Source organism: Aethalodelphis obliquidens, unplaced genomic scaffold (genome assembly GCF_003676395.1).
Source record: "Aethalodelphis obliquidens isolate GAN/ISIS:26980383/991018 unplaced genomic scaffold, ASM367639v1 scaffold9, whole genome shotgun sequence".
Classification (NCBI taxonomy): domain Eukaryota; kingdom Metazoa; phylum Chordata; class Mammalia; order Artiodactyla; family Delphinidae; genus Aethalodelphis; species Aethalodelphis obliquidens.
Window position 1 is genome coordinate 17,540,442 of NW_020837953.1, and position 26,465 is coordinate 17,566,906.

At 57.5% G+C, this 26,465-nt stretch overlaps 1 protein-coding gene across 6 annotated transcripts in view; it reads right to left on the reverse strand.

Moving 5' to 3' along the window:
- SZT2 (SZT2 subunit of KICSTOR complex) overlaps nt 1-26,465 on the reverse strand; it is a 51,154-nt gene that overhangs the window by 4,885 nt on the left and 19,804 nt on the right. For 4 of the 6 annotated variants that reach the window (XM_027108833.1, XM_027108832.1, XM_027108835.1 and 1 more), the window contains 58 exons: nt 25,972-26,182; nt 25,576-25,746; nt 24,921-25,155; nt 24,602-24,731; nt 23,715-23,857; nt 23,308-23,460; nt 23,047-23,161; nt 22,615-22,832; nt 22,300-22,515; nt 21,832-21,910; nt 21,491-21,585; nt 21,051-21,219; nt 20,736-20,850; nt 20,509-20,622; nt 20,137-20,307; nt 19,896-19,990; nt 19,529-19,652; nt 19,258-19,422; nt 18,962-19,166; nt 18,542-18,657; nt 18,185-18,431; nt 17,178-17,319; nt 16,938-17,030; nt 16,722-16,800; nt 16,326-16,619; nt 16,028-16,169; nt 15,753-15,848; nt 15,601-15,664; nt 15,183-15,368; nt 14,670-14,837; nt 14,494-14,581; nt 14,328-14,420; nt 13,949-14,150; nt 13,024-13,123; nt 12,173-12,302; nt 10,125-10,277; nt 9,919-10,021; nt 9,724-9,829; nt 9,526-9,637; nt 8,776-8,894; nt 8,495-8,659; nt 8,132-8,216; nt 7,804-7,968; nt 7,548-7,715; nt 7,037-7,188; nt 6,441-6,607; nt 6,248-6,345; nt 6,027-6,159; nt 5,781-5,911; nt 5,549-5,649; nt 5,299-5,475; nt 4,838-5,105; nt 4,664-4,743; nt 4,454-4,579; nt 4,129-4,328; nt 2,107-2,197; nt 1,787-1,867; nt 1,630-1,704 (listed from right to left, as the gene is read on the reverse strand). In XM_027108833.1, coding sequence (XP_026964634.1) covers nt 1,630-1,704; nt 1,787-1,867; nt 2,107-2,197; nt 4,129-4,328; nt 4,454-4,579; nt 4,664-4,743; nt 4,838-5,105; nt 5,299-5,475; nt 5,549-5,649; nt 5,781-5,911; nt 6,027-6,159; nt 6,248-6,345; nt 6,441-6,607; nt 7,037-7,188; nt 7,548-7,715; nt 7,804-7,968; nt 8,132-8,216; nt 8,495-8,659; nt 8,776-8,894; nt 9,526-9,637; nt 9,724-9,829; nt 9,919-10,021; nt 10,125-10,277; nt 12,173-12,302; nt 13,024-13,123; nt 13,949-14,150; nt 14,328-14,420; nt 14,494-14,581; nt 14,670-14,837; nt 15,183-15,368; nt 15,601-15,664; nt 15,753-15,848; nt 16,028-16,169; nt 16,326-16,619; nt 16,722-16,800; nt 16,938-17,030; nt 17,178-17,319; nt 18,185-18,431; nt 18,542-18,657; nt 18,962-19,166; nt 19,258-19,422; nt 19,529-19,652; nt 19,896-19,990; nt 20,137-20,307; nt 20,509-20,622; nt 20,736-20,850; nt 21,051-21,219; nt 21,491-21,585; nt 21,832-21,910; nt 22,300-22,515; nt 22,615-22,832; nt 23,047-23,161; nt 23,308-23,460; nt 23,715-23,857; nt 24,602-24,731; nt 24,921-25,155; nt 25,576-25,746; nt 25,972-26,182 — 8,220 coding nt within the window. Of the gene's footprint in view, nt 1-1,087; nt 1,190-1,629; nt 1,705-1,786; nt 1,868-2,106; nt 2,198-4,128; nt 4,329-4,453; nt 4,580-4,663; nt 4,744-4,837; nt 5,106-5,298; nt 5,476-5,548; nt 5,650-5,780; nt 5,912-6,026; nt 6,160-6,247; nt 6,346-6,440; nt 6,608-7,036; nt 7,189-7,547; nt 7,716-7,803; nt 7,969-8,131; nt 8,217-8,494; nt 8,660-8,775; nt 8,895-9,525; nt 9,638-9,723; nt 9,830-9,918; nt 10,022-10,124; nt 10,278-12,172; nt 12,303-13,023; nt 13,124-13,948; nt 14,151-14,327; nt 14,421-14,493; nt 14,582-14,669; nt 14,838-15,182; nt 15,369-15,600; nt 15,665-15,752; nt 15,849-16,027; nt 16,170-16,325; nt 16,620-16,721; nt 16,801-16,937; nt 17,031-17,177; nt 17,320-18,184; nt 18,432-18,541; nt 18,658-18,961; nt 19,167-19,257; nt 19,423-19,528; nt 19,653-19,895; nt 19,991-20,136; nt 20,308-20,508; nt 20,623-20,735; nt 20,851-21,050; nt 21,220-21,490; nt 21,586-21,831; nt 21,911-22,299; nt 22,516-22,614; nt 22,833-23,046; nt 23,162-23,307; nt 23,461-23,714; nt 23,858-24,601; nt 24,732-24,920; nt 25,156-25,575; nt 25,747-25,971; nt 26,183-26,465 lie in introns of all 6 variants that reach the window. The other 2 variants (XR_003433278.1, XM_027108834.1) reach the window with 2 other exon arrangements.

Genomic DNA, 26,465 nt, shown 5'->3' on the forward strand with positions numbered 1-26,465 from the left:
CCCCCTGGTCCCCAAAGCTGGCTAACTCCCACTCATTTGTAAAGCCTCATCTGGGACATCCTGCCAAGGCTAGTCCAGAGCTGGCCTCCTCTAATTCATCTGTGAATGAATGAATGAACGAACGAACCACTGACGGAGGAAGAAAGGAGGGCAGAGACACAGAGCTGGTGCTTCTCTTGGTGTACATCAGCATTACTGAGAGTGTGTTAACAGTTGGATAGGTGATGCTAGAATGGCAGAATCTACCTGACCGTGGCCTTGGGGGCACAGGGCATAAAAATTAACAGGAAAGGAAATCAGTGACTGTAGAAGCAGCAGTTGCCTAGGAGTCAGAGTAGCTGCGTGACCTTGGGTAAGTCACAACCTCTCTGCTTCAGTTTCCTCATCTACCATGGAGAGAAAGGAAAGGTCCTCATAAATTTAGAGCTGCGTGATAAACTGCAGTAACCAAGGATAAGCCTCAGAGTCAGAGACCCAGCTTGCAACCCTACTACTGCCAGCAACTAGCTGTGTGCCCTGGGGCACATCACTTAACCTCCGTGAACCTCAGTTTCCTTATCTGTACAGTAGGCGTAAAATTCTCCTCTTCCCTTAGCATGTATACTAAGCAGTTAATAAATAAGTAATAGCTATAATAAAGCAACTTAGAAATCTAAGTAAGGTTAGAGATTAGATATGTAGGTGCAGAGAGAGCCAAACTGGATGGAGATCCGGGGGCAGGGCAGCCAGGACTTCAGGAAGCTCAAGAGAATAATGGGGTGGGTCCTTCCCGCCAATACTACAGCGAAGTGTGAAAGAGTACCTGCCTGTCCAATCTCCCTTCTGTGCCCTGGCCCAGGTAGGTTCCTACACTAAAGTCACCAAGCTTTCCTGGATCTCACTATCCTGTGATGACTAGACCAGGCATCCACACCCAAGTCAAAGGCAACCACCTGTGGGCTGGATCTGAGCTGTCCAGATACGGGAAGAGTTTGTGCCATCTGTACTGGAGGGCGACGGACTGCACCCAGTCAGACCCTGATCTCTCAGAAACTCAACTCGAGGCACAAGGAAGGCAGAAGCCAAACAACGAAGGGGCCGAACTCACTCAGGGCTGGAGGGCTTCGGGTCTCTGACCACACTCAGTTGCGACTCATTCTTGCTGAGCCTTGTTGAGTGCTCAGAACCTCATGGGGTGCAGAAGCCCTGCCTTCAGGCAGTCAGACAGGGACAGAAATAACAACTGAGTGTGGGGGGGCTGTGCTGTGTGGGTGGGGACTCTAGTCCACATTCTAAGTGTTAGTGACTATATGGACAGTGCCAGGTTGTCCCCAGCCCTAGACGAGGCCAGGACTGCCCATGGCACTGACCCACCCATGTGTCAGATTACCCGCTCTGCTCAAATGTCCTCACTGTCTACCCATGTATGGTCAGTGCCAGAATGACCACAGGGCCGGACCAGCCACTGTGCTGCACTGCCTTCTGCCCCCAGTGCCATAGCTGAATACAGGTCTGGACTACCACAGAGTAAGACTGGTGCCTGAGGCAGGCAGAGCACTGGAATGGCCCAGACGCCTGCAGCACCAGATGGTCACTGGGGCTGCACTGACTACGTCTGAGACCTCACGGCCCTCCGTCTCCACCACATACCTGGGAGTTGACAGCTTGCCCCATGGGGATTCGGGAACATTCCAGGGCAAACTGTTTGACACAGAAGTAACAGCCCTGGAGAGAGGACGAAGATGAGGTCAGGAGGGCGAGAGACAGGTGGGCCTGGCTCTCCCCATGTAGAGCTCCTTCTGCTCACCTGGAAGGCCAGCTCCATGAGGATGATGCCCCCGGGCAGTGCCCGCTGCAGGTGGTACGTGGTGACGGGAGAGCCAGTGCTCTGCAGAAAGGAAAAAGACGGGTTCAGGGGCAAGGGCAGGGGGCTCACCAGCCTCGGACCATTGGGGAAAAAGTCCCCTGGGTCAGTGACTTTAATGGTGTCAGGCTGGGATCAATGACCTCAGTCATCACCCAGAGCCCCCCGCTTTAGGCCTTGGGCAAGTAATTCAGGCTCAGTGATGCTGGTGTCTGAGGCATCACTGATTTCACTCTTGGGGAAGGAACACGACGACGTGTTACCTTGGGGCTCCCTTCAGTCTTGGCTTTCGGGCAGGAGAAGGAGCCCCGACCTTCTGTTCCAAGGATAGCCATGGCCCGCAGCCGGCTGGTGCTGCAGAAAAGGAAGAGAGGCAAAAGGGGGTGAGGCAGGCCAGTGGGGTGAAGGGTTGCGGCTATCTGACCCAGAACCCATTTCACGTGGAATCGTTCTGCAGGAGAGGAGACAGGCCCAGAGAAGGGAAGAACCTGCCTGGGGTCCCACGGTGGGTAAGTGGCAAGGCTAGGCCAGGAGTCCAGGGCTCGATAGTGGGGCGGGGCTCTCTCCACAGCAGCTGCTGCTCTAAGGGGGAGGCGGAGAGCAGGCCCCTCTCTTCCAGTGAGAGGGTGAGGGTAGAGCCGCAGAGGCTGCTGTGATTGCGGGGAGACACCTGTGAGCAGATGGAGATACCTGCTTACTGTGGACAGCAAGGGAGGGGAGAGTGTGATGTCTGTCTAAGATTTCATGGGGAAAGCGCAAGCAGATGCTTGATGCCCTGGTTAGGGACGTTCCCCTGGGAGGGAAAAGGCGTTCTCTTTTGACCCGGGAAGGGCATTTTCAGTGTTCCACAGGCCTGCTGTTCTTCATTTCTCAACTCAGAGGCAAAGGGAAAAGAGAAATACTGTGAATGAGGACAAAGTAGAAAGGGCCAGTGGGACGCACTCATACTCAGGAGCTATAAACCACTGGAACTCCTGCTGGGGGTTCAAAGCCTCTGGCAAGAAATGTCCCACTTAATCCTCAAGGAAATAGGGACCAGACCTAACTAGTGATTGGTGATGGTTAGAGACTGGAGAGGAAGGAAGGCCTGACTTTAAATTCTTCTCTAGAAACATATTTTTAATCCTAGTATCTTTGGTTTTAAAAGGGAATTCTGATTTCTGGGAAGAACATAACTGAATGGGAAGGATGCGAACTCCAGAGAAATCCCTACAGCTGGGAACTGGCTGTGGAGGGCAATGAGCAGAGAGCTCCTCCTGGGGTCCGTCACTGAGAAATGAGAGGGGTGCTGAATGAAATGTCCCAGAGGCGCAGGCCTGTCCTCTCTTCCTAAGGCCTGGAAATGAGAGGGAGGCCTGGGAGGTAGAGAGCTGGTTACAAAAAGGCTTAGGAGTTGGAATTGGCTTTCTGGGCCAAGAGGGCGTCTTGAGTAAGGAAGTGCAATTTATATTTACTAGTCTGAAAAAGTATCAAACTGAAAGCAGAGAGGAGGGAGAAAACAAACTCACACATCTGGATACATGAAAGCGACAGCATAACACGAACAGACATTTTCCCATGCAGCCACTGGGAAGGAGCTGGGAACATAGAATCTGGAGGCTCAGACGTTGAGAGGGGCATAGGGCACGGGCCATAGAAACGGGAATTTGAGACTTGACACAGGATGGGAAAGGTGGTTGCAGAGTTTTCACTGCGTTCTGGGGAGATGGAAGGTGTTGCCAGAGGAGCTGTCTACTACCTCCCATGACTCAGACCTCTCACTACTGGCCAGTGAGTGAACATGACCAAGAACAGGCCAGAGGACAGTGATGCGAGTAGGCCCATTGCAGGGATCCTTGGTGAGAAAAAAACAAAACAAAAAACAAAAAAAAACCATGGTGAGAAAAGAACTTCCTGGGCCAGGAACTATGTAAATCTCTGGAGAGGTCAGGAGGTGATCAGGACAACAATCATTAAGACCCAGGTCCAAGAGCTTGTACAGGACTGGTGTGTGTGGATGGACACCAGCGTGAAAGCACAGAAGACACACGTGGGCAAGCAGCTCTGTGAAAATGTACCCAGTTTGTGTACGAACGTGGCCATGAGTTCCGCGAGATGTGTGAGGCTTACGGAATGTGCCTGAGGGCTGCAGGTAGGTGTCCCAGATCCTCACGCGTGTGTGCGGGCCTGATCAGATGGATGCACGCAAGGCCCAAATTACCCAAATAGGACCCAAGAGGAAGGGCGTGTGGGGCCTCACCTGCTGTGGAGGAGGAGAGGAGGGTGGGGAGATGAGACGCGCTCACCTGCGGGCGGGCGAGGGGGGCCGCAGCGGCACCAGCACAAAGCCCATGCTCTGCAGATACTGCACGTACTGCTGCAGGAAAGCCAAGCTCAGCTCCTTCAGCCAAGGCTCCTCCCGGGCACCCGCTGGAGGCCCATCCGAGGAGTCGCAGCTGGCGGAGGCCTCTCGGCTCCCAGACCCTGACTCAGGGCGGTGGCGCCGCTGTGGGAGTGGAGGTTAAGAAAGGCTCTACCCGCCATCAACCGCCCTAGCAGGGGTGGAGGAATGGAGGTCCCCGCTGGGTAAAGGGAGGTCCCACAGGAGAAATCCAGAGTCTGGAGCCTCACCTGCCCCTCCGGGGGCCCAGAGGTCTCTGGGGGCCCATGCAGCCAGGCTGCGGGGTCGAAGAGCAGGGCCGTCGCACAGTAATGCACCAGGCGGGACGACTGTTTCAGGGTCTCCAGCTCCCCGGCCTGGGGAAATGGGCAGTGAGCACCGGGGCGGTGGCCAGGGCAGGGCCATGGGACGCTCCCAGAGGATGCGGGTTGGCCACTCACACTGATGGGCATGCTGGCTGGGGCGGAGCGCTGCTGCCACGTTACAAACAGGTTCTCCATCTTCATCTGGCGCTCCAGTTCTGGGGGTTGGAGGCATCAGTAGCGGCCCCCAGGAGCGGCCACCCCTGGCCCTGCCAGACTCCACAGATTGCCCTGCCCGCTCAGTGCCCTCACCTCTGCGCTCTGCCATCTTGATCTCCAGGAACTGTTGTCCATGGTAGGTGACAGGATCGGGCAGTCTGGGCACAGGGCCGAGGGAGGAGCTGGGGCGGGCGGCCGTGATATCCCTTAGGGCCTCATCGAAGGGGAATGTGTCCAGGGGAAGGGGGCCCCCACCCCGAGAGGACCCACTCAGCCGTCCCTGCTCGCGGCTCAGAGGGGGGCTTGCACTCCGGATGAGGGTCTCTGCTTCCATGGTCGGCAGCAGGAATGGGTTTGGCTCCTAAGAGAGACGGGGCCTCACAATGGGTCCATGGCCTTTGCCCTCAGACCTCCTCTCCCACCGCCCCCGTGGCCTCCTCTCTCAGACTCTCCCTCCCCACTGCTCCTGCCCTCAGCCTGTCCCCTCTCCTGTCCGAACTGCTACTTCCTTTAGCTGACCACTCAGGAGAGGAGGGAACCTGAGCAGCAGGCACCTTTTCGTCACGCACTGGGAAGTCCAACTGGCCGTAGTGGTGGAAGAGCCCAAGCTTCTGGCTGAGGAGGCAGAAGATGAGATGGGCGCGTGCGTTCTGCCACTGCACGAGGCGAACCAGTGCTCGGCCCAGGGCCACCCCCAGGTCTGGGGCCCAGTTGTAGGTCAGCAGCTGCAGCTGGAAGTCAGGGCTCAGCGTCAGTGGGATCATGGAGCCCCTCCTCCCAGCCAGCCCCTGGCCCCACGTCTACCTTCTTGTCCATGACCTCCAGCAGCAAGAACCTCTGCCGGGGAGCATTTCGCCCCAAGCTCCCGTCGCCTCCCGGCTCGAAGCGCTGTACGGCTTTGGCAGCTACGGGGTCAGGGAGGGGCAAAATGAGGGTCTGGGGCCCGATCCCCCTCGATCCCACCCTGCGTCCCACGGGGTCAGCAGCTCCAGGGTCAGTCACTCTGAGCCCACCCTCCTCCGGGCTGTGGCCTCACCCTGCTGGGTGGGTCTCCTCCACTGCGAGAAGTTCCTTCCCAGAAGCAGCAGATGCCGCTCAGCGGCCGGGCGGGGAGTTGGGCCCAGCTGTCCAAGGGAACAAGGACTGAAGATCTCTGGCTCAGAAGCCCTAGTGGGAGGGACGGACAGAAAGCAGACCGTCCATGGCCCCATTCCCTGGTTATCTCCTCCTGGGCCAGGCCCCCACCTCTCCTACCTCAGCTTCCGTGAGACCCCAAACTCACAAATGCTGCTCAAAGATGCGGACACTGGTGTCTCCAGCCATTGAGGTGACCAGAGTGGTGAACTCAGACAGGACAGATGGGAGCAGGAACCGGGACACCATGTGAGTGGAGCTCCTGGACACCGAGGCACATCCTGGATCCAGGACACAGAAGTCACGGTGGGACTGTGGCATGGGGACCAGGGCAGGAGCTTAAGGGTGGGAGGGGGGCTGGGGTCTCACCCATCTGAACCATGAACTCCATCCAGCGCTGAGCGACAAGAGCAAACACAGGCTGCAGGGTGCCTGCCTCACCCTCCTCCAGCTGTGTGGTCCTGCGTCTGAAGACACAGCAGGAGTAACAGCCTTGCACCCACATACAAGACGGCTGTGTTTACATGCACCCAACATCCCCTGTGACCACACACACACACACCTTTGTCTCTGGGCTCCAGACTCTGGGCCCGCTGCCCGCTCAGTCCCACCGGGAGTCCGAACACTCTCTGTTTTGTGACGCCTCCGGCCCCGAGTGTCTTCTGGCCGATCCAGGACAATGTCATCAGTTGTTTTCGGGGAACCCAAGTCCCCACATTCTGTTTTACTCTGGCAACAATGCAGTGAATGAGGAGGGGCTAAAGGGAAGGGGAACGGGGCGGAGGACGGAGGCATCATGGACGGTAACAAGAGCCTGGAGGATTTGGAGGCCTGGGTTTAGGCCCTGGAGGCTGGCCAAGCAGCCTTGGACAGGCTACTCAACTTTCTGGAGCCTCAGCTACCTCACTGGTGAAAGGCCTGCTGCAATCGTGCAGGCTGTGAGGATCCGACAGGAAAAGTGGAAGTGAAAGCACTTAACAAGCTGAGGCACTCTCTGTATCAGTGAGAACTTGCCACGCTCTGCACACTCCTATACAAGGCACAGAGCAGTTTTACACAACAGGAGATCTGGGGCGGGGCCTGTAGGGGCGTGTAGGGGAGACAGGAGGCAGACAAGAAGGCAGATGTCAACTTCACCACCTCCCTTTCTCCCATTACCAGCATATCCCAGAAGCTACGTCGGCCAGCTTTGCTTGGGGGTGTCACAGGCTCGCCAGGGCGAGGGCCAGGGCCAGGGCCAGGGCCAGGGGGAAAGATGCTAGCTCGGCCTGCAGGGCTCTTGGTTTCCAATGACCCGCTCTTGAGACTTCCTGTGGGCACCAGACATTACAGACTCCCGTCACTGACCATCAATCCCCATTTCAGACAATCTAGCCCCAAGACTGGTAAGAGAGTGATGTGCCACCTACTCTGCCTGTTCCTGAATGGCAGTATATGCAACTGAAGGTGCGTGGCTGTGTGTGTTTGTGTGAAGGGAGTTCCTGACCATATATTCCCCCTCTGAGTGAGTGACCAGCATGCATACATTTCTACCAAGGGGTATCACCTTGCTGATGCAGGGAAGGTGATGGACAACTGTGAACGTGTATTTCAGATGGGGCCTCTGCGACCTCTCCCCAGACTCTCACGTTTGCACCTAGACCTGTGAGGTTCTCCAGACCCTGCATACCTGGGGACGTGTCCTCTGTACATAGTGAAGCTGGCAGCAGCCGGAGCTCCATGATGGCATCAGCCAGGGCCTGGCGAGCTGCTGCTCGGAGCTTCTCCTCCAGCTGCACGATACTGATGTTCCCCTTTTCCCACACATCCAGTCGAAGCCGTGGGGCCCCATTCGGAGCTGGAGGAGAGAATGGGGGCCACTTGAGTGGGTCCCTGGTTTCTACAGCATTAAATGAACACCCCCTCCTCTGACCAAGCTTCCCTACCTGAAGAGTTATCCGGCACGACTGGGCAGCGAGTGACTTGAGTCAGCTGCTCAAATTCCTCCTCCTGCAGTGGGTCTGGGGGCCCCGGAGAAGGGGGGGGGCATGATGCCAGTGAGATGGGGGCTCCCTCCTTATCCACAAAAGCTAGAGTGATGCAGGCGACCCCTGGGTAGAAATCCACAGGAAATCTCAGGTCTGGGACTTCCAGGCCCTGCCTCACCCCACCCAATCCCCCTCAGCTGCAAGGCTGGGAAAGGCCCTCAGCCGCGAGACAGGAACAGGCTTTCCCATGCCTGGTGGTGCCACGGGCCCAGGCCCTGCACTGTACCTTTGCCCCCAGTGCCTTGTCCTCCAGGCTTGTTGTACAAGTAGATGTCCAAGTCGGGGAGGCCACCCTGTGGTGGGAGGGGATGCTGGGGAGAGAACGGCCACCGAGCACTAAGACCAGGCAAATGGACAAATGCCATCAGGGAACGGGTACCCACAAGGGGAAGTGGGGGGCAGCTACACGTAGAAGCACAGGAAGACACAGGTAGGTAATAAAGCCAGGGAAGGGGCCCTGGGTGTACACAGGTCCATGGGCAAAGGTACATTGGCAGGGGGCATCTGTAGCAAACAGTTACACAGCAAGGGTGTGTGGTGGGTGGAGGGCCTGGTGCAAGCGGGTGGGGAGAGGTGCGTGCAGTCTCACCTGGAAGTGGTTCCGGCTGTTGCTGTCTGTGTACTTGGGCGAGTGCAAGAAGATGAGCAGATTCTGCCGCAGGTACCAGGCCAGGGCAGGAAGCCAGGGCCTGCAGGACGGCGGCAGCGCCAGATGCAGCACCTCCGAGGGCAGACTTCCTGGGGGCTGGATGAACTGCAGAGAGAGGGAAGGAAGGGGAGTCAGAGATGAAGGAAGAGGTTCCCACGGAGACCGTCCCTGCGGCTGGCTGCGTGGGAGGAGCCATGCAGGGAGCCTGGGAGGGAGCTGACCTCCACATCAGCCGGCGTCAGCTTGCAGTTCCGAACGAGCATGACTGTGATGACGTCCAGGGTGGCCTCATCCAGGCGCCGACGCAGAACCCGCACCAGCTCATCTGTGATCTCGGGACCTGGACACAGCCACAGTGGCAAGGTGGGGACACGGGCGGAGGATCCAGCTACCCCCATCCCAGCCCTTAACCCCAGACTCAAACAGACTCCCATGCACCAGAGGCGGCCAACACCAGGTTCTGGTTCTGCCAAGCTACTCGTACGTGACCGTGGACAAGTGAGTCTAACCTCTCAAAGCCTCGGTGCCCCCCTCAATACAATGGGGATAATAATAGCAACTACCTCATATGTCGCAGTCTTAGCCCAAGACTAGTGCACACTTTTGAGCCATAAATAAATTAAATGAGCCAGTTGCCTACTGGATGCCTCAGGCTCATCGTATCCCAAACCGAACCCATCATCTTCATCCCAAACCTGCCCCAGTACCCGGCCAGTGGTACCACCATCTATCCACACAGTCACCCAGGACAGACACCTGGGTGTCAACTTTTACAGCTCCTCTTCCCTAAGCTGCATTTCAGTCAGCGACAGGTCCTACCCCTAAACACCCCAGGAGCCTGTCCTTTCCCACCCAGCTCCTGCTCGAGAGAAGCCCAGAGTATAGCATGAGCTGGCATAAGAAGAAGAGAAGTCCCAGAGGACTTTGGAACCTCATCTGGTCACTCCCCTACCCCTCCTCATGGCCCTCACCTGCCTGCCCTACGCCATGCACCAGCAGCTGGATATGTCTGTCCACTTGGCCCACAGGACGAGCAGCATCTGAACCTCGGCTGGAGGCCATGTCCAGGGGGGAACGAGGACCCTGCAGGGAAACTCTGGTCAGGGCCCGGCTCCAGGGAGCAAAGTATGAGGGAGCACGGGGGCGTCAGGGAGTGGGGGGATACATGCCGAGGCTTCCTCAGAGTAGATGGGCTCCTGGCTTCGGGACAGAGCTAGGGACGGGGGCAGGGCATCGCCGTCCCATGGCCGCTCACTGCAGGACGTCTCCAGGAGCCTGGGAAAGAGTGGCAAGGGCTTTGGACATGCCTCCTCCTGCGCCAACCTTAACCCATGCTGTAGCCCATCTTCTCAGGGCCCACATACCGCAGATAGTACACAGCCTTCGTTGCTCGCTCCTGATAAACAAACATATTCTTCCGGTTCACCACGGAGAAGGCATTGAGCACAGAGCGCAGGGCCTGGATGGCTGTGAGAGGAACATGGGTTTAGGAAACTCCCTTCTCCAGATCCCCCCCCCCACAACCTCGACTCCCCTGAACTCTACCTGCCCTCTCATGTCAATCACATACCCCGAGAGACCCCCATGCTGGGCCCCATTTTGAGGCGTGAGTGGACTCGAATCACGGTTCCCCACACAACGTCACAGGAGAAATGGCCAGGGACAAACTGCATGGTGGCTGCTAGGTACCCTCGGGGTCCACAGCTCTCATCAGCAGTGTAATCTGGGGGAAGGGAGACAGTGGATCAGAAATGGGACACAGCCCTCTGCCCTCAGAGACCTCTCACCTGTGAACCGGCCTACCTGTCCTACTCCTCGGGCCTATTACTCTGCAGGCGGGATAGATGGTCATTCTGGGTAATAAGATAGGACCATGCTTTTAGGAAGATAAGTCACAGCACAAAGGTTTTCAGAACTATGTCAGGGAGATGTGGAGAAGGAGCTAAGAAAAGGTGTCAGGCAAGGCAAAGCATGAGAAAATCCTGAAGATAATGCCAAGACACTCTGAGCCTGTAACAACATATACATATACATATACACACACATATACATATACACACATATACACATACGGGGTACACAACATACACCCCCTTGTGTACTCATTGGGAGTTGCAACAATAACCGCATTAAAACAAAAAGGGCATGACTGCTTACACACACGTGCAGCAAAGTGGGGGGAAACTACGTCCTGTGCTTTGGAGGACAGCTATCCCAGAGAACCCAAAGGGTAGTGTGGCTCTACGCAAGAGCCCATGGCCATAGCCCATGGCCTCAATCCACCCTTTTTAGGTTTCCAGGTCGATGAGGAACCTTCCGGTAGGTCAAGGTGGCAATTTGGTTTCCCAGAGAAGCTGCTGTCAGATGTGAGCAGCATGCAGGATACCTGGGAGGCTGCAGAGTCTGGAATGGAACGCTGGTTGCTAAGGGTTTCAGCAAAACCATATGGAGAGACTAAAATGAGGAAGGGCTGGGTCTGGATTCTGACTGATCTAACATCCTGGGCTGCTGGGAGCCATTGTGAAGTGAAAGTGCTTGGCTGTCACAGCTCATACTCAATTTGCAGAAGATGCTTCAAAACCCTGGGAAGTCCATCAATTATGGGGATTCTGCTTTGATATGGAACACGTCCCAGGATGAGCTGAGAGATGTACTCTCCCGGAGCTGTTAGGAACGCTCGTCCACAGACTTGCTGAGAATGTTAAAGATAAGGAGTGATCTGACTTTTATAACAGAGAGACAATGGCAAAGGAATGGCATGATCCGGCTTTCCTCTGTGAGCTGGGGTGAGAGGTCATGAGGAGTAAGAGAAGGGAGCAGAATTGCAGAGACTTCAATTACCATCTCGAGTAGATTATCACGTTTCCTAACCACGACCAGAAATCTCAGAAACCCCGAAGGGTTCTGTGCCTGCCTGCCTGCCTGCCTAGAGGGACAGCCAATCAGAAGGCAAATCCTTCTACCGGCCCTCAGGCTCCACCCCTCTGTTTTTCTCCCCTGTAGGCTGGCCCACTTGTCCACGATGCCCCTGCCCCCTTCTTCGGCCCTGTCTATTACCCTGCAGGGGAAAGATGGTCATTTTGGAAAACAAGGTATGGCCAGAGAGAGGCGTGCATTTAGGAAGACAGGTCACAGCAGGGGCCTCTTCCGTGTACCTTCTCTCCTGTATTTCTCCCCCTCTGCTGGCTCTTTCCCGTGGAACATAAGGGTGCTCAAGTCTCTACCTTATTTTAAATTCCTGCCTTGCCTCCCACCTTCCTTTAGGTTCTGCCGGATCTACTTTGTCTCCTCCTTCACTGCCAGGTTACTTGAAAGACCAATTAGTCCCAGCTCCTCTTCCCGAACATCCTTTCATGTTTCCATTTCCTCTGGTTTCTACTCCCGTCTCTCCATTGAAAGCATTTTCACTAAAGTCACTGATGAACTCGCAACAGCCAAACCTGGTGATCCTTTTCTGTCCTCTCCTCCTTGCCCTCCCTGTATTACCTGGCACTGATGGCCAGTTAATGGTGACTCTACCCGCAGCTTCTCAACAGTCTTCGATAAAGGCAAGGGCAGCAGCATCCCCTGGGGAGGGAGGCTCCTGGGTGGGACCCACCATCACTGGGCAGGACTCACCATCACTGGGCAGTGGTACCCGCTGACGGGAGTGGAAGGGCGTCTCGCTGCGCCATAGATCTTCTTCACTCTCAGCCACCAGAAGAGAGTTACACACGTGACTGTCATGAAGGTCCTGAAGCAGCAGCCGCTGGGAGAAGAAGGAGCAAGGTCTCAGGGAGCTGAAATATTCCCCCATACAATGGTGGGGGTGGTGAGGGGTGATCAAAGGCTGGAGAGAACGCCCATTACCACTGGGGGTAAGAAGTCAAAAAGAGCACCTGTAACCACTGGGAGCTCAGAGATGACGTCTGACAGCCACTGGGCTCCGGGCTCTGAGCACTGAAGCCCAGTTAGGAACACCTGTCCCTCCTCTTTGCCAGAATCGGCTCACCATCTTAAAAAAATCTCTTCTTCCCAGCTTTCCCTGACACTGCAGGTGCTCAGATCCCTGTTACACGCTCTCACACCAGTCTCTGCTTTTCCTCTGTAGAAGCCTTCACAATTGTAGCGGAAGTAGTTAGTGTGTTTTAGTTGTTCCATGTCTATCTCCTCCACTTGACATAAGCTCCAGAGTCAGGGTTTCCCTCTGTCTTGTTCACTATCGTGTCCCAAATGGTAGCACAGTGCAATGAGAGGGAGCATCTCACAGACTCTGGGAGGGGACTAGAGAGTAAACCACCCTGGGGGTGGGTTAGGGAGAGCTCCCCAGTTTGTAGGGAGCCTGGGGAGTAATAGCATCCCAGTAACTAAGGGTCAAAGAAAACATCCAAGATGGATCAACAGCCTCTGAAGGTCAACTTCCTGGAAACCCCTTCCTCATCTGGGCTGTGTCCCATGCCTGGAAAGCCCTGCCCCCTGCTGCCTCTTACCTGGTTGACCTCTCTGCAGATCTCCCCAACTCGCCTCACCAGGAGCTGCTGCAGGTGGCGACACTCAGTGCCTGGCCCCCCATCCTCCCGAATCAGGCTCCTGGGAAGGATGGATCAGACAGAATTGCATGGGGAGGGAATTGGGGGAGGGTGTCATGGGAGTTGGTGCCAAGAGGAACCGTGAAAAGGAAGGAGGACTGGACAAGGGGAAGTAAACAAGATGGGAACTGGGAAAGATGGAATTCTCGATGGCAATTCTGGAAGCCTGGGTTCCATGCTTGCCTCACCAGCTGCCATACTGAGGCTTCCATCATGCAGCTCACCTTCTCTACCCTCAGATCTTCTTCCTCAGAATGGTGGGTCCTCCCTTCTCTCAACACCCCCACCCTTCTCAACACTGTGACTACAGCAGTACTGAACCAGATACCTAGGTATGGTTCCTGGCGCTGCCGCTTACTAACTGAGACCTTGGGCAAGTGTTTAACTTATCTGTGCTGGAGTTTCTTCATTCAGACCACGAGGATAGTAATACCTCATAGGGCTGTTACAGATTAAATGAGTTGATCCATGTAAAAAACTTAGAATGGTGCCTGCCGCATAGCAAGTACTTGTTAAATATTACCTATCATCCCTTATTTTTATGTATCTACAGCTCCTGAAGCTGCTGTGAACTACAGATGCTCTTAATGCTCGGCTAGGAACCAAAATCCTCATCAGCTTTTCAACTCCATTAGGAAAGCAGAGTGATGTGCTTTGCTACAGTCTGTGGGAAGTGGTCAGGAGCCCCCAACCTTAGAATACAAGTCAGACCCCTACCCAAACTCTCAGCCCCAAGTCTAGCCTTCTAACGACACTGAAGCGGGGTGACGTGGGACCAGGGAGAAGCTAACATCAGAGTCGGGTGTAGGGCCCCGCTGCTCCTTACCGCGCGTGTGCATACACTTCCACACGGTCCTGCAGCACCCGGACGATGAGCCAGAAGTCAGGCAGGCAGGGCCCAGGGAGGCCCGCAAGTGAAGGCTGTGGAGGCGCCGGGCCGGGCGGGGTCCGCAGCGTGAAGGGGGCCTTCTCACCTGGGGTCTCACTGGGACCCTCACTGTCTGAGCCACTGCTGCCACCGTCGTAACCTGTGTCAAACGTGCTGAAGTTCAACCCCATCCTTAGGCTCAGCTGAGCCCCAAGTGTATCAGCTCGGTGGGCCCCTCCAGGTTAGTCCCTTCTGATGGCCCTGCCCAGACCTTTCACTGTGCAGCCCTGAGTCCACTTCCCATCAGCTTAGTCTTCCATGCCCCACCCCAGCTTACCTAGGTGGTCTGAGTCCACACTGCCCTGACTGGACATGAGTCTGAGTCCCCGGCTGGGCCCAGGCTGGCTCCCTGGGAAGAGAAGGGAAATGCCTGGAGCCTCTCAATCCTGCCGAGGATGCCCTCTGAACGTGGAAGCAGGGCCAGGGAGGTGCAAGTCCCTTACCTCGCTGGGGCAGGCTGGGCAGACCGATGAGCAGGGGGCCCTCAGAATCCTCTGGAGAGCCAGGGGCTTGGGGGCTGGCTGTCAGGGCCTGAGAGGCAGGAGGTCAGGATGGAGTACAGGCCCCACACTTCCACCACCACCTGCTCCGTTCCCAGGTCAGCCCAGGAAAGACTCACCTCCCCTTCGACGCCTTCCGCCCTGTCCTCCTGGCTGTGCCAAGCCCAGGCCGCCGAAGGGGGCTCCCCATGGGACCCACCTGGCTCTTGGCCAACTGCCACAAAGAAGAAGCCGCTGTCGGCGTCCTCAAGAAGAACATGCCCAGGGAGGTGGAGGCGGCGGAACTCCTGGGAGCAGGAACCAAGGGCAGAGGTTAGGCAGGACAGCCCTCCCTGGTCACGGCACCCCACACTTCCTCATCAGACCCTCACAACTACCTGGTGAAGCAGACACTAGCATCCCTACTGCTGAGTTACGAAAAGGCTCAGTGACTTGCCTAAGGTTCAACAGGCCCAGTGGCAAGGTTGAGCTGGGTCTCTTCCCACTGAGCTGGCTGCCAGGCATGGGGTAGAGGTCAAACAATAGGGTGAGGAGGTGAACTCAAACCAAGAGAGGGCCTTCCGGGTCTGCATGTGGAGTCCAGGGACGGACGGGCGCCCAGGTGACCAGGGAGCATTCTGCGGGCAGCATACCTCCTTGAACTGTGTGAGGGAACGCTCTGGCCCAAACACAAAGCTCAGTGGCAGAGTCTGGCGAAGGCAGGTGGAGCGTCCGAGAGAGCTATGGATGTGGGCAGCTGCACGGTGCAGGGCGGGGCTCTGGGGGAGGCCCCCTCTTCGGAGTGCCCCCACCATCTCGTCCTCCAGCAACCAGCGGATCTGCAGGGGGAGAGCAACCGAGGAAGTGGTGAAGGGCACTTCCCATGCTGATTGGGACGTCACTACACTCTTAGATTAGAAGATACTGGAAGATACTCCACCTCACAGACTGAGAGAGGCCCCACTTGGACCCCAGCATAAACAGGGTGCCTCACCTCACCATCTGATGGAAAGGGTGTCAGTTACAGTGTTGAGGGGCTGTCGCTTAGGCTGGGGGAGGGAAGGCCCTCACCTCACTCATGGTGGTCTCAATAGCCAGTCTGTGGGGTGTGGCCAAATTAGATAGTCCTGGGTGCCTAATTGGAAGAAAGGTTTAGATATTGGTTTCCAGAAAACAAAACCAACAGGGAACAAGGAACTCAGAGAGGGAGCATAAGGAAGTACCTGTCTTCTCCTGGAGGTGGCAGTGGGGGCCCCAGGCCATCATCGGACGGTTGCCCTGGGGATCGTGGGAAGGACGTACTGCTCTCAGATGTTGACCTGAAACAGGGTAGGAGCAAAGGTCAAAGGTCAGCAGCTATTATCCTCCTAGGGCCTCCTCAGCATTCCTTTCTTGGAATCCTTAAGGTACCCTTAGTCCCCAGGTGCCCACAGATTCCTTAATGGTCCTGCTACTCCAACAAGACCCCAGATACCCCCCACCAAACTTGCTGTCCCACCGGTGGTGCTGAGGGTCTGAGGTCGGGGGGAGCTCCACTTCCAGGGGCAAGGTCAGCACAAAGACGTCCAGAGTGACACTGAGGTCCCGCAGAGGAACTCGGCCTCCAATGGGGGGGCCTTCCAGACTAGAAAGCACCTGGCCTGGGAGAGGGGGAAAGTCAGGGGTTACTGCAGCCCTGGGATGAACACAGTTTCCAAGTCTCCAGGGCTAAAGAGTTACACCCGTAGGCTCTCTCCCCAGGCAGGCAGACAGGCTGCATCGGACCAGTGGCCCTCCCCTAGGCACCCCAAACTCACCCAGGCAGGTGGGCAGGCTGCACACGGGTACTGAGCTGTGCTGGCCGCGTAGCCGCACAGAGCATGTGAGGTGCAGGAAGAGTGGTGGCAGGTCATGTGCCAGGCTCTCGGGCCCCGTGGGTGAGTCGCCCCCCAGGATGCTGAAGGAGTCTTCATCAGGGTTCACGGTATCTGCGTCTGACAATGAGGCGGAGTCCAGCCCAGCAGGCCCCAGGTCTGGTTCACGGCTCTCGAGGTATTCCACCTCCAGCTCTGGGTCACTCTCGGTGACCACACAGCAGGCAGATGTGTCTCCTAGAGATACACGTCATGTGGTCAACAGGACAGGTTGGCAGCAAAGGCCCCCGAATCCTGGCTTGAAGCAGCCTTTCCACCTCTACCCGCTTGCCTATATACCTTCTTCTCCCATGAGCTCAGCCTCTGAAAACTCCATGTCACTGACTTTTCTGTCTCCTGCGTCCCGGGGGCCCTCATCCTGGGCAAAAGAAAGAGACAGGATGATCCAAGGCAGGGCCTCAGGGAACCGAGAGTTAAGAGGATCCGGGCGGGTCAAGCGGGGCCTCTGGGGCTACAGTTGGGGGTAGGAGCGAGGTAAGGGAGAAAGCCACTCACCTCACGCCTGCTCGATGGAGGGCAATAGAAGAAGTAGTGGGGATTGGAGGGCACTGTGCGGAAGTAGAGACCACTGATCTCCAGGAACTTCTCCTGTTTGGGGGTTAGAAGGAGGATACGATGTCAGTCACTGCTTGGCAGGACACTGCTCCCACCCTAGAACAGACACCTATACACCCCCAACCCAGGAGGGACCACTGCGCCCCTGTGCAGGCAGGACTCTGCCCTCTCTCCCCTCACCTGGATGAGGCTATGAAGGGCATCATGCGTCTCTCCTCTGAGCTGGCAGACGTCTGTCAGAGATATCTCCAGGCCAGGGTCTGGATGGCCAGGGACACGGGTGCTCTGAAACTCAGGCTCGCTTAGGTCCTCGGTCTCTATGCTGAGTGGTCAGGGTGGGGTGAGGGACAGTGAAGTGTTAGGCACCATCAAGGCCTAAATGAGCCTGCTTCCCGAGTGGGAGCAGCACACACCTGTCTGTCTTTGCCTCTAGGAAGGGTGCTTATTAGCACACGACACGGGCGGGAAGAGGCCGGGAGAACCAACCCACCCATCTTGGCTCTAACCTCATTTCTTAGTGGCTGGACATTGCTGTGAAACAGAGGAATGAGTAAGGCTGACTCCCAGTTTTCTGACTTGGACCAGTGGGTGGAGGGAGAGATCTTTCACCGTGGAGGAGGGACACAGGCGGAGAAGCAAGGGTTGGTGGGAAGAAAGTGCACTCATTTAGGAGGCATGAAAGGTGTGGGATCTAGACCTCCGGAGAGAGAACTGGGCTGGACTTCGATCTGGGCATCACCAGTGCACTCATCCTTCCGCTCCTTCTGCTTCCCCAGTGCTGATCCACTGCAGACACCAGACACACAGCTGTCTGTCTGCATGCCTCTCTCCCTCCCTTCAACAGTTTTTGCCTCTATGAAACTCACAGTTCGGGGGATTATTACTATTATGTGAATGTCCTCAGAACAAACTTCTACTTTCACTGATGGCCACTGACAACTCCCCACCCCTAATGTAGCTCAACACTCCACACCAGAACAGGAGAGCCAGGAGAACAAGGAGAGTAGGAGAGGAAGACCGCCGTGGGTGCCAAATGGGAGAAAGAAACCTGGGCAGGAGGGGTGGGAAGCCAGGACAAAGCACGGCTGGGGACTACCGTGCCCAGCCACTCCCCCAGGTCAGAAGGCCCCTGCTTATAGGGGCTTGTCTGTGTGCTCCCTTATATGTCATTCAAGGACCATCCCAACCTGGACTCAGAAGCCAAGACAGCTCGTTCCCGAGGCTCGGGGCCCTCCTCCACACTGCTGCTGAAGGGCCCAGGGCTGAGAGGACCAGGGCTTGGGGGTGCATGAGGCAAACCCCGAGTGTGGCCACACAGTGCGAGCAGAAAAGGGGTGATGTCTACTTCCTGTAGTAGCTCCTCACAGGCGTCCACTGCTATCAGCATGTCCTGCGAGGTCACGCTCTGTGCTTGCTGCAAGCTCCGGAACAGCCCTAGTGGAAGTGGAAGGGGCCACGAGGGTCAAGCTCTGCAAGGGCCTCTCCAGTCCCCATGCCTGTAATCCTGCAAAGTGGGCTCCTCCCTGCCACGGCGTCACACTCACCACGGACGTAGCATCGCTGTGCATGCTCCTGCAGCAAGGCACAGTGGGTAGCTGCCTCCTTGTGCCTGGGCTCCATCCAGGCTGAGGAGAGGGAAGGCTGGTCGAGGAGCTGAGTCCTAGCAACAGGAGGAAAGAGACGGCTTGGCCAGCTCCCCTGGTGACACCTCAGACTCACCATCCCCAACCTTCCAGTGGATCATCCCTGGGTCCCTACCAAATGTATCCATGGGCCAGCAAGCTCAACTGATGTGCTGAGGAAGTCCAGCACGAAACGGGCAGGACATGGCTCAGAAGCTGAGCTCCTGCCACTGACCATCAACCTGTCTGCCCGTACCCCTGAGTATGTATCTGAGCCACAGCTGGGGGCCACGGTTGGCTGGGAGTTGGGAGAGGACCTAGGTCAACACTGAGGGCACTCACCGGAAGACGAGGTCTCGGGGCGCCTGAGGGGGCTGCACACCCACCATCTGATCCCTCAGCGCTTCCAGGGAACAGCTATAGATGTAGACAGGACACCGCGTCCGGGGCCCATCTGCACCCTCTGTCTGTGAAGCCTGGCGCCCAGTGTAAGCTGGTAAGTCCTGATGAAAGGGTGGGCTCAGCTCTCCTGGATTCTGGGCACTGTCTGTGGGCAAGAGGTGGCACATGGCTTTGAGCCCTCTTATCTGTTCCCATTTCCGCTGCTGCTTAACTGACTTAAGAGTTAGCAGCCTTACCGCTGGCTGGGGTGACACTGAGGATGGGGACCTGGGACTTTGTTGCCCTGACCCCAGTTCCTCCCTGATCTTTCAGGCTGGGAGCCCCACTCCAGTCCTCGAACTTAGACTTTGTTTCCTCTTGAGAGGGTCCCTCCAGGCCATAGGCAGCCAGATGTTGGACATCTGAAGAGGAAAAGCAAGACGTAACTCAGAGCCGCCTGCTGGGCTGTGGAGGGAGCTCCAGGGCTTGTATCTGAGGGGGTCAGTGAGAGAGGTCCGCGGTTGGTACCTGAGAAGGTCGCAGGGAGGAAAGTCAGAAACACATGCTGGGGGGTCACAAGCCTTGCATAGCAGCGCCACTGAGGGGGCTGGGCAGAGTTGACAGGCCCGAGAGTTTCAGAAGGGCCTAGACTCTGTAAGAGAGAAACAAACTTAGAGCCATCTATAAGGGACCATCCAGTGCCCGCTCTCTTCCTCCGCCCGAGAGTCCATCCTCAGGGATAGCTTCCAAGATCGGGGACCAAGGGGAATGATGGCATCCTGTCAGTGAAGGGGGGCACTTAGTATCCCCAGTGATGGAAAGCTGGGGTGTGAATATGTGGGGACGGCAGGAGGTCACTATGACAAAGGGCTCAAGGAGATGCACCAGTGCTGACCCGGGTGGGAAGAACTGAGTCTCCGCTGGCCTGGGCGCTGCCGCCTGCTTCATCCTTCAGGATCCCACAGTCCCCCACCGGTGGCCCCTCTGGACCTACAATGCGGGTAGAGAGGGGTGGGAGAGAGCAGGGCTCTGAGGTGAAGGGGAGGGGAGGCCAAGACCCAGACAGAAGGCACCCTGTGGGGTGGGGAAAAGCGGCTGGGCCGAAGTCCGGTGCCGGGAATGAGGCGGGGGCTCACGTGGACTGCGGCAGCTCCTCCGCAGCACCTCACGCGGGAAGGCGGCCTGGTCGGCGGCGGGCAGCGGGATCTCCCGGTCACTCAGCTCCTGCCCCAGGCAGCTGTGCAGCAGGCACAGCACCATGTCGTTGGCGGGACAGGGCCCCTCGGCGAGAGGGACGCCCTCTGGCTCTGCCCGACACACACTCTGCTCAGCACCAAGGGTCTACTGCTGCCCGGCGCCCCCGGCTCAGCCCCAACCAGCCCGGCCCCTCCTGCAGCCTCCCAGCCCCCTCCTGCCCCCTCACTCTTCCGCTCATTCACAGACTCATCTGCCCTCTGTATTCTAACACTCCCTGGCTGGCTGGCCCTCTAGGTACAAGGTTCACCCACCTCTGGAAAGCAGAAGGAAGAACATCTGGATCTGCTGGCACTGTGGCAATAGTCCCATTAGGTCAAAACGGAAAGGGATCTCGTGGACACAGGTGTCTCCTCCCTGGTCCAAGCCTGGGAGGGAGGGAAGGAAGACAAAAGCGCAGTGAGGCCCACAGTCCCTGTCTGTGGCTGCCTTCTCCCCACCCGCTCCCCTGCTCCTCCCCAGGGGCCCCCTCCCCACTGACCATCAGAGACCCTCGGCTCTGGGGGCAGGGGACTCCACTCCTTGCTCTGGCACAGCTGTATCAAGTACTCAAAGCTCAGCATGGAGCCTATGCAGGCAGCATCCCGAGGGTGGAGCTAGAGGAGGAATAGCAGAGGGCAGGGGTCAGCCCCTCCTGGCCAAGAGGACCCCAGCCTCCAGCTCTCAAGGAAGCCCTCACAGTCACGGACATTCAGAACACGGAGACTCAGGGGAACCAGGAAGCCGCCAAGCTGTGCTGCTCCCAAGGGGATGCACCCAACCCGGGAGGTGGTGGGGTACTCCCGAGGCCACTCACAGCTCGAGGGATCTCTGAGTATGCCAAGTCCTGGAGGTGCCTCCAGCTCTCAGGGCCGGGCCCAACTCGTCCATACTGCGGCTCCACCCACACCTCGGTGACCAGGTTGAGCTCCGAGTCTCCCTCCAGGGCCTCCACCTCCACATCATTGTCATCGTCTGTTGAGAAGCTAAAGGAGGAAGGGCTCTGAGCCCGGAAGAAAGGAGAGTCCAACCCACCACCACCTGGGTGGGAGTTGGTCCACGGAGGGCGGGAAGGCCAGGGCACACGGGACAGCCACAATTCACACGTGGTCTTTCCAGACCTGCATCTGCCCAGTAAGGCATCTGGAGACAGTATCTCCCACCCCAGCTCTCAGCACTGGGAGACAGAACTTCAGGGGACAGTAGGAAGAAGGGGGAATGTGGAGCAAGGCGGCTCAGAGAGGGGCTGGGCCTCACCTGTCCTTGGTGGAGGTAGAGTGCGGGGGGAAGAGGATGTACTGGACGACGCACGTGTGCCTCTCTTCGACTGCAGCCTGCCCCGGGGGCTCATTCTGGGACAGGATGGGAGAGCTTGGCCCTGCCCCGGCCCAGGCAGAGATCTGGCCTGGCCCAGCTCTGACCCTCAGCACTTTAGTCCCCTCGCCACACTGTCCTGGGACTGGCCTCAGGCCTTGGGTCCTCTGGCCACAGGGTCCCTGTGAGGCAGCGTTTCCAGTGGTCCCAACCCAGCTCAGAGGTGAGTATCCCTGGGATGATGATGGACCTTGGTGGGAGGGGTCGTGAGGGACAGCACATACCTGAATTGGAAGCTCCAGGACCATGTTGATGATTCCCTCCCCGCTGCAGGCAAAGTGGAACCCTTCCGAGAGCCGGACCCTGAAGGCCCACAAGAGTGGGGGTGGGGACAGGATGAGATGGGGAGAGACACTCAGTGTACAGCCCCTGCTTCCCACGCCACTTACATACCCACTTTCCAGCAGCCATCCAGGCAGACTTGTCTGCTGGTGGCCCTGCCCAAACGACTGGTCCCTCAGGGGTGGCAGGTCCAGTTAGGGCCAGAGGCCAAAATAAACTGAGTCGTGGGAGTCGTGGTGGGGAGGGCAGCAGCCCACACTGCTCTTTGCTGGATCCTCTGCACAGCAGCAGCCACAGCAGAAACTGGGGCTGAGATGGGGCAGTATCTGGCTTAGGCTTTCTGCCAGCTTCCAAACCCAGAGTCTACACTAGACTCTGCCCCAAGTTGCCCAGCAGGCTTGGTGACGTACTCAGTGAGGATGGAGAGGAGCTGGGCGATGGCGCTGAGGGGCAGTGCGGGGGCCAGTCCTGATGGGATGCTCCAGAGCCAGCGCTGATGGTAGAGGTAGCGGGATAGCGACGCCAGGCTAGAAGAGGCCGAGCGGCCCGACACCAAGGGCAGTGGCCCTGGTGGCTCCAGTGTCAGCAAGAAGGGTGCCCGGTAGTCCAGCGGTAGCTTCTCATACCTGAGCAAGGGGGGCAATTCCCAGCTGACCTCTACTCATACCCAGCTTAGCCACAGCCCCCCACGTGCTCCTGGCCCTGTCCCCACTCTCTTTACCAACCTGATGAGCAGCTTGTCCAGTGGCTTATGCAGGACCACAAGGCAGGGCCGATCAGACAGGGCCTGCTGAGGCCCCAGCAGGGGGGGGGACTTGGAGGGAGAGTTGCCCCCACCGGTGCCCCCCAGCCCTTTTCGTTTCACCTTGGGTGTTGGCTCCTTGCTTTGCACCCGGTGGGGGAAACGTAGGCGCAGGATTTCTTCCCGCAAATCCGACACGATCTGAGGGAAAAATGTGATCGGACCTTCCTAATCCCGTCTCCTACAGATGTGGAGAAGGGGCCCACAGACAAGGTGAGAAAACCTTGTACCCCAAGCCTTACTTGGTCTGGGGGCTCCTCCCTCTACTGGCCCTGGCCCTGGGGAGTCTGGGGAGAAAGAGCTAGTCAACATTCCAGGGCTCCTTGGTCTGGGAGTGAGTCGGGGCCCAGCTCACCTTATGCCGAGCCTGTGCTGGTGTGCCAATGGGGAAACCCAGGCGGAGCACCATGCACGGGGCCTTGGAAATGATGCGGACCATGTAGAAGGAGGAGGGGGGCTGGTCTGGGGCACTGGGGAGAAACGGGAGGGAGTCCGTGAGCAGCCCTTGGCTGGGAGAAGATGGGTTTAGGAGGTAGGAGGGAGAGGGTTTGGGGTGAGAGGAAGAGACGTGGGAAGAGGGGGAGGGGGAGGAGTGAGGGGACATCACTTTGCCCACCTGGAGAGCAGCTTCACATAGGAGTAGCCCTCGACTAGCACGAAGCTGCTCCAGTCACGGAGCAGGGAGGTCAGCGAGGAGTGTGAGATCCTGCACTGCACGGTGCTGTAGCGGCCATTGCTGCCCGGGGTGTGCAGGTGCTTGGGGATTGGCCTGGGAAGAGGGTGTGGAGAGAGGGCAGCCCTCCCAGCCCCAGTCATGGAGCAGAAGAACAAACTGCTACCTCTCTCTCTACTAGGACCTGTCTGAGGATCTGAAGGCTCATGAGCAGGAGGGCTAGGACGGCTCGGAGTTTTCTTGGCCAAGGTCGGTATGGGCTCATCTGCTGCTTCCCTTCTCCATCCCTCCCCGTCCCCTCACCCCAGCCCCTCCGCCCCAACGATGGCCCAACTATGGCGGATACCCACGTGTCATGTTCCAGGATTAGCACTAGGCGATGCATGTGCAGCCAACGCTGCCATGAGTTAGCATCCATGGACAGCACTGGCTTCCAGTAGGCAGCGAACTGGGCGTGGGAGGAGTCGGAACCACTGTGCTGAAGGGAGAGCACCTGGGGACAGGAAGGACAGCCTATAGGAGCATGCATGAATAACCTCCACGCAGCAAACAGAGCCGTGGGGCTCAGGGGGTCAGAGGTGGCTCTGGTGTAAGGCTAGAGGAACCCATGGCCCAGCCTGGGACAGAGGCAAAAACGGCCTCCAATACGAAGGCTGGATTAGGATGAACGAACCCAGGGACAGGCTGTGTAGCCCTTTAAAGCTGAATCCAGGCAAAGCATGGAACTTCCACCACTGACTTTGGAGGAAAGCCGCTGAGTGATGGCAGGACCCCAGGACGAGGCCATTATTTGCTAGCATAAGCCCCCTGCTTGTCAGTGCTAGGCTGACAGCCGGGGCTAAGTGTGGAGAAAGCACAGGACAAAGGGAGCCATGGTCTTCAGGAAGTGCATAGTTCACGGTGGTTGGCTGAAGGTGCTGGGTGAGGCCAGAGTATGCCACATGGAGACGGGCAAGGGGGCTCGCAGTCGTCTGGGAGACAACCACCTAGGCATTCTGCAAGTCTTTACCTCTGACACCCGCGGTCTGCTGAGGACCGCCTCTCTCTATAGACCCTTCCTTCCCCCGGGGGCGTGGAAGGAGGGAGGGAGCTCTCAAGGCGAAAGCTCAGGGTCCTGGTTTGGGGGCCTTAGATTTGAGAGGAGAGGAAAACGAACGTGGTTCTGGGCTCTAGGTGCGGTGCCAATCCAAGTCTGGGTGGGCACAAGATGGAGAGAGTGAGCGTTGGGGCCCCTCACCGGGGTGGTGGAGCCGGGCGGGATGTAGAAGAGAGGCACGCCGCTCTTGGTGCTGTCGGGAAGCGTGAAATGTTCCGGGACTGAGGAGAAGGACTGAAGGTGGGCTAGCATCTGGTCCGTCTGATTAATGCTGCAGAACAAGTGCCAACCCTGAGCCTCACCGGACTCCGGTGAGTCAGAGGAGGGGAGCCCCAGGGGCACAGGGGGCCCTGGACACAAGCCTAGTGCTCGGGGTGACCCTCTCTAGCCCCCAGTTGCACACATCTGTCCCTCCACACAACAAATGGGGCACCCCTCACTGAGCGGTGACCTCACTCACCTCTGCAGCGTGTTCCAGAACCGCCGGATAACGTGGGTCCGATACAGCGAGCGAATGGGTTGCCTTAGTGCACAGGACACATCGTGCAGGATGTCATAGCCACCTTCCATTGTCACTTCCACCCGGGTGCCTCGAGGGCCCTCAGGCTCCAGGGGCCAGGGTGCCACAGCCACGTACTCAATGCGCATGTTGTGTTTCCACAGCAACACCAGTTTCACCTCCAGCTGGGACCCTCCTTCAGGGGAAAAAGGAGAGCTGGTTAGGGCAGGAGGGCATGGGACTCCAGGCCCGGTACTGAGTCCTATCTGAAACCCCACCTACCACATGAAACGCTAGCCTGGCCAAAGGTTCCAAGCGCGGTTCCACAGAATGCAGGCCCGGAGCCTGCCAACTGACACAACTGAAGTTTGTAGGAGTGATCTGAAAACAAAGCTAAGTTCCGGACACCACACCATCCTCAGCTGACTCACCTGGGGCCAAAGGAGACGGAATTGGAAGCTGAACGCCATGAGAACTAAGCCCTGAAGGCTACTCAGAACCCACTTGTCTCAAATGACAGGCAGAATCTGTCACTGAGACACCCTCTCATGCACGGTACATGTGTGTCTTCTGCTTTGTTCAGACCTGTGGGATACAGCAGGACCTAAACCCTTACCTTTGGCCAGTGTGACCTCTCGGACACTGTAGCCCTCTCGAAGCCGCACAGACACGGTGCTGACCAAGTCAGCCAGCACCTCCTTCTCAGTGTGCTTCTTCCGGCGCAGGGCCAAGGCAGGATTGCTACTTGCGGAGACCAGGTGCTCATTGAACAGGCGGTGCTGAGAGCCTAGAAGACCAGTGAGGATGGGGAAGGGGAAAGTGTTTTATCTGTTAGCTGACAGAGGCACAGGAGCAGAGGCTACACTGAGTCGCGAGAGAACAGTGCCAAAGCCATCAGCCCCAGTTATACTGCTAGTGCCCCGGGGACCCAAGCCCTAGATGGATTCCTGCATCATCTCTACGTCCACATTATATTCCCCCGTTCCCACACCTGCCCCAGTCTGCCACTCACCGCAGTAATATTCAGGGTTCAGGGCTTCCCCACTGCGCAGGAAGGAGTAGAGGAGAAACGCCCGGTGGTAGACAGTCAGACCCAGGTTGCCTGGCTCGGGCTCAGGACAAGTGGACAGGTAGGAGCCAAATGTTGCCATCGCAATGAACTTCATCAGTTCCACATTGGGCACATGGCCAAAACTACAGTCATAAGAATAAACTCCTCCTACCTGAAGAAGTGAGCAATTAGAGACCTAGCTCCAAAAGAGCCCCCGGGCTGGGTGGCTGCTCCCATCCCTGACCCACATGGTGGGAAGTGGGCCCGTGTTCTCCCAAGACAGACCACTGCTCTGCAGCTTTCCTTCCCTGAGCCCTTCTGTCTGAAGCCCATGCCATCTAGCCACACCCCTCTTGCTCCACATCAAATACCAGCCGGCCCCCATTCACTGAAGATTTTGGCCACTGGTTCATTGGATTCCTGTCATCATCTCAAGACTACAGTGTCTAACAAAG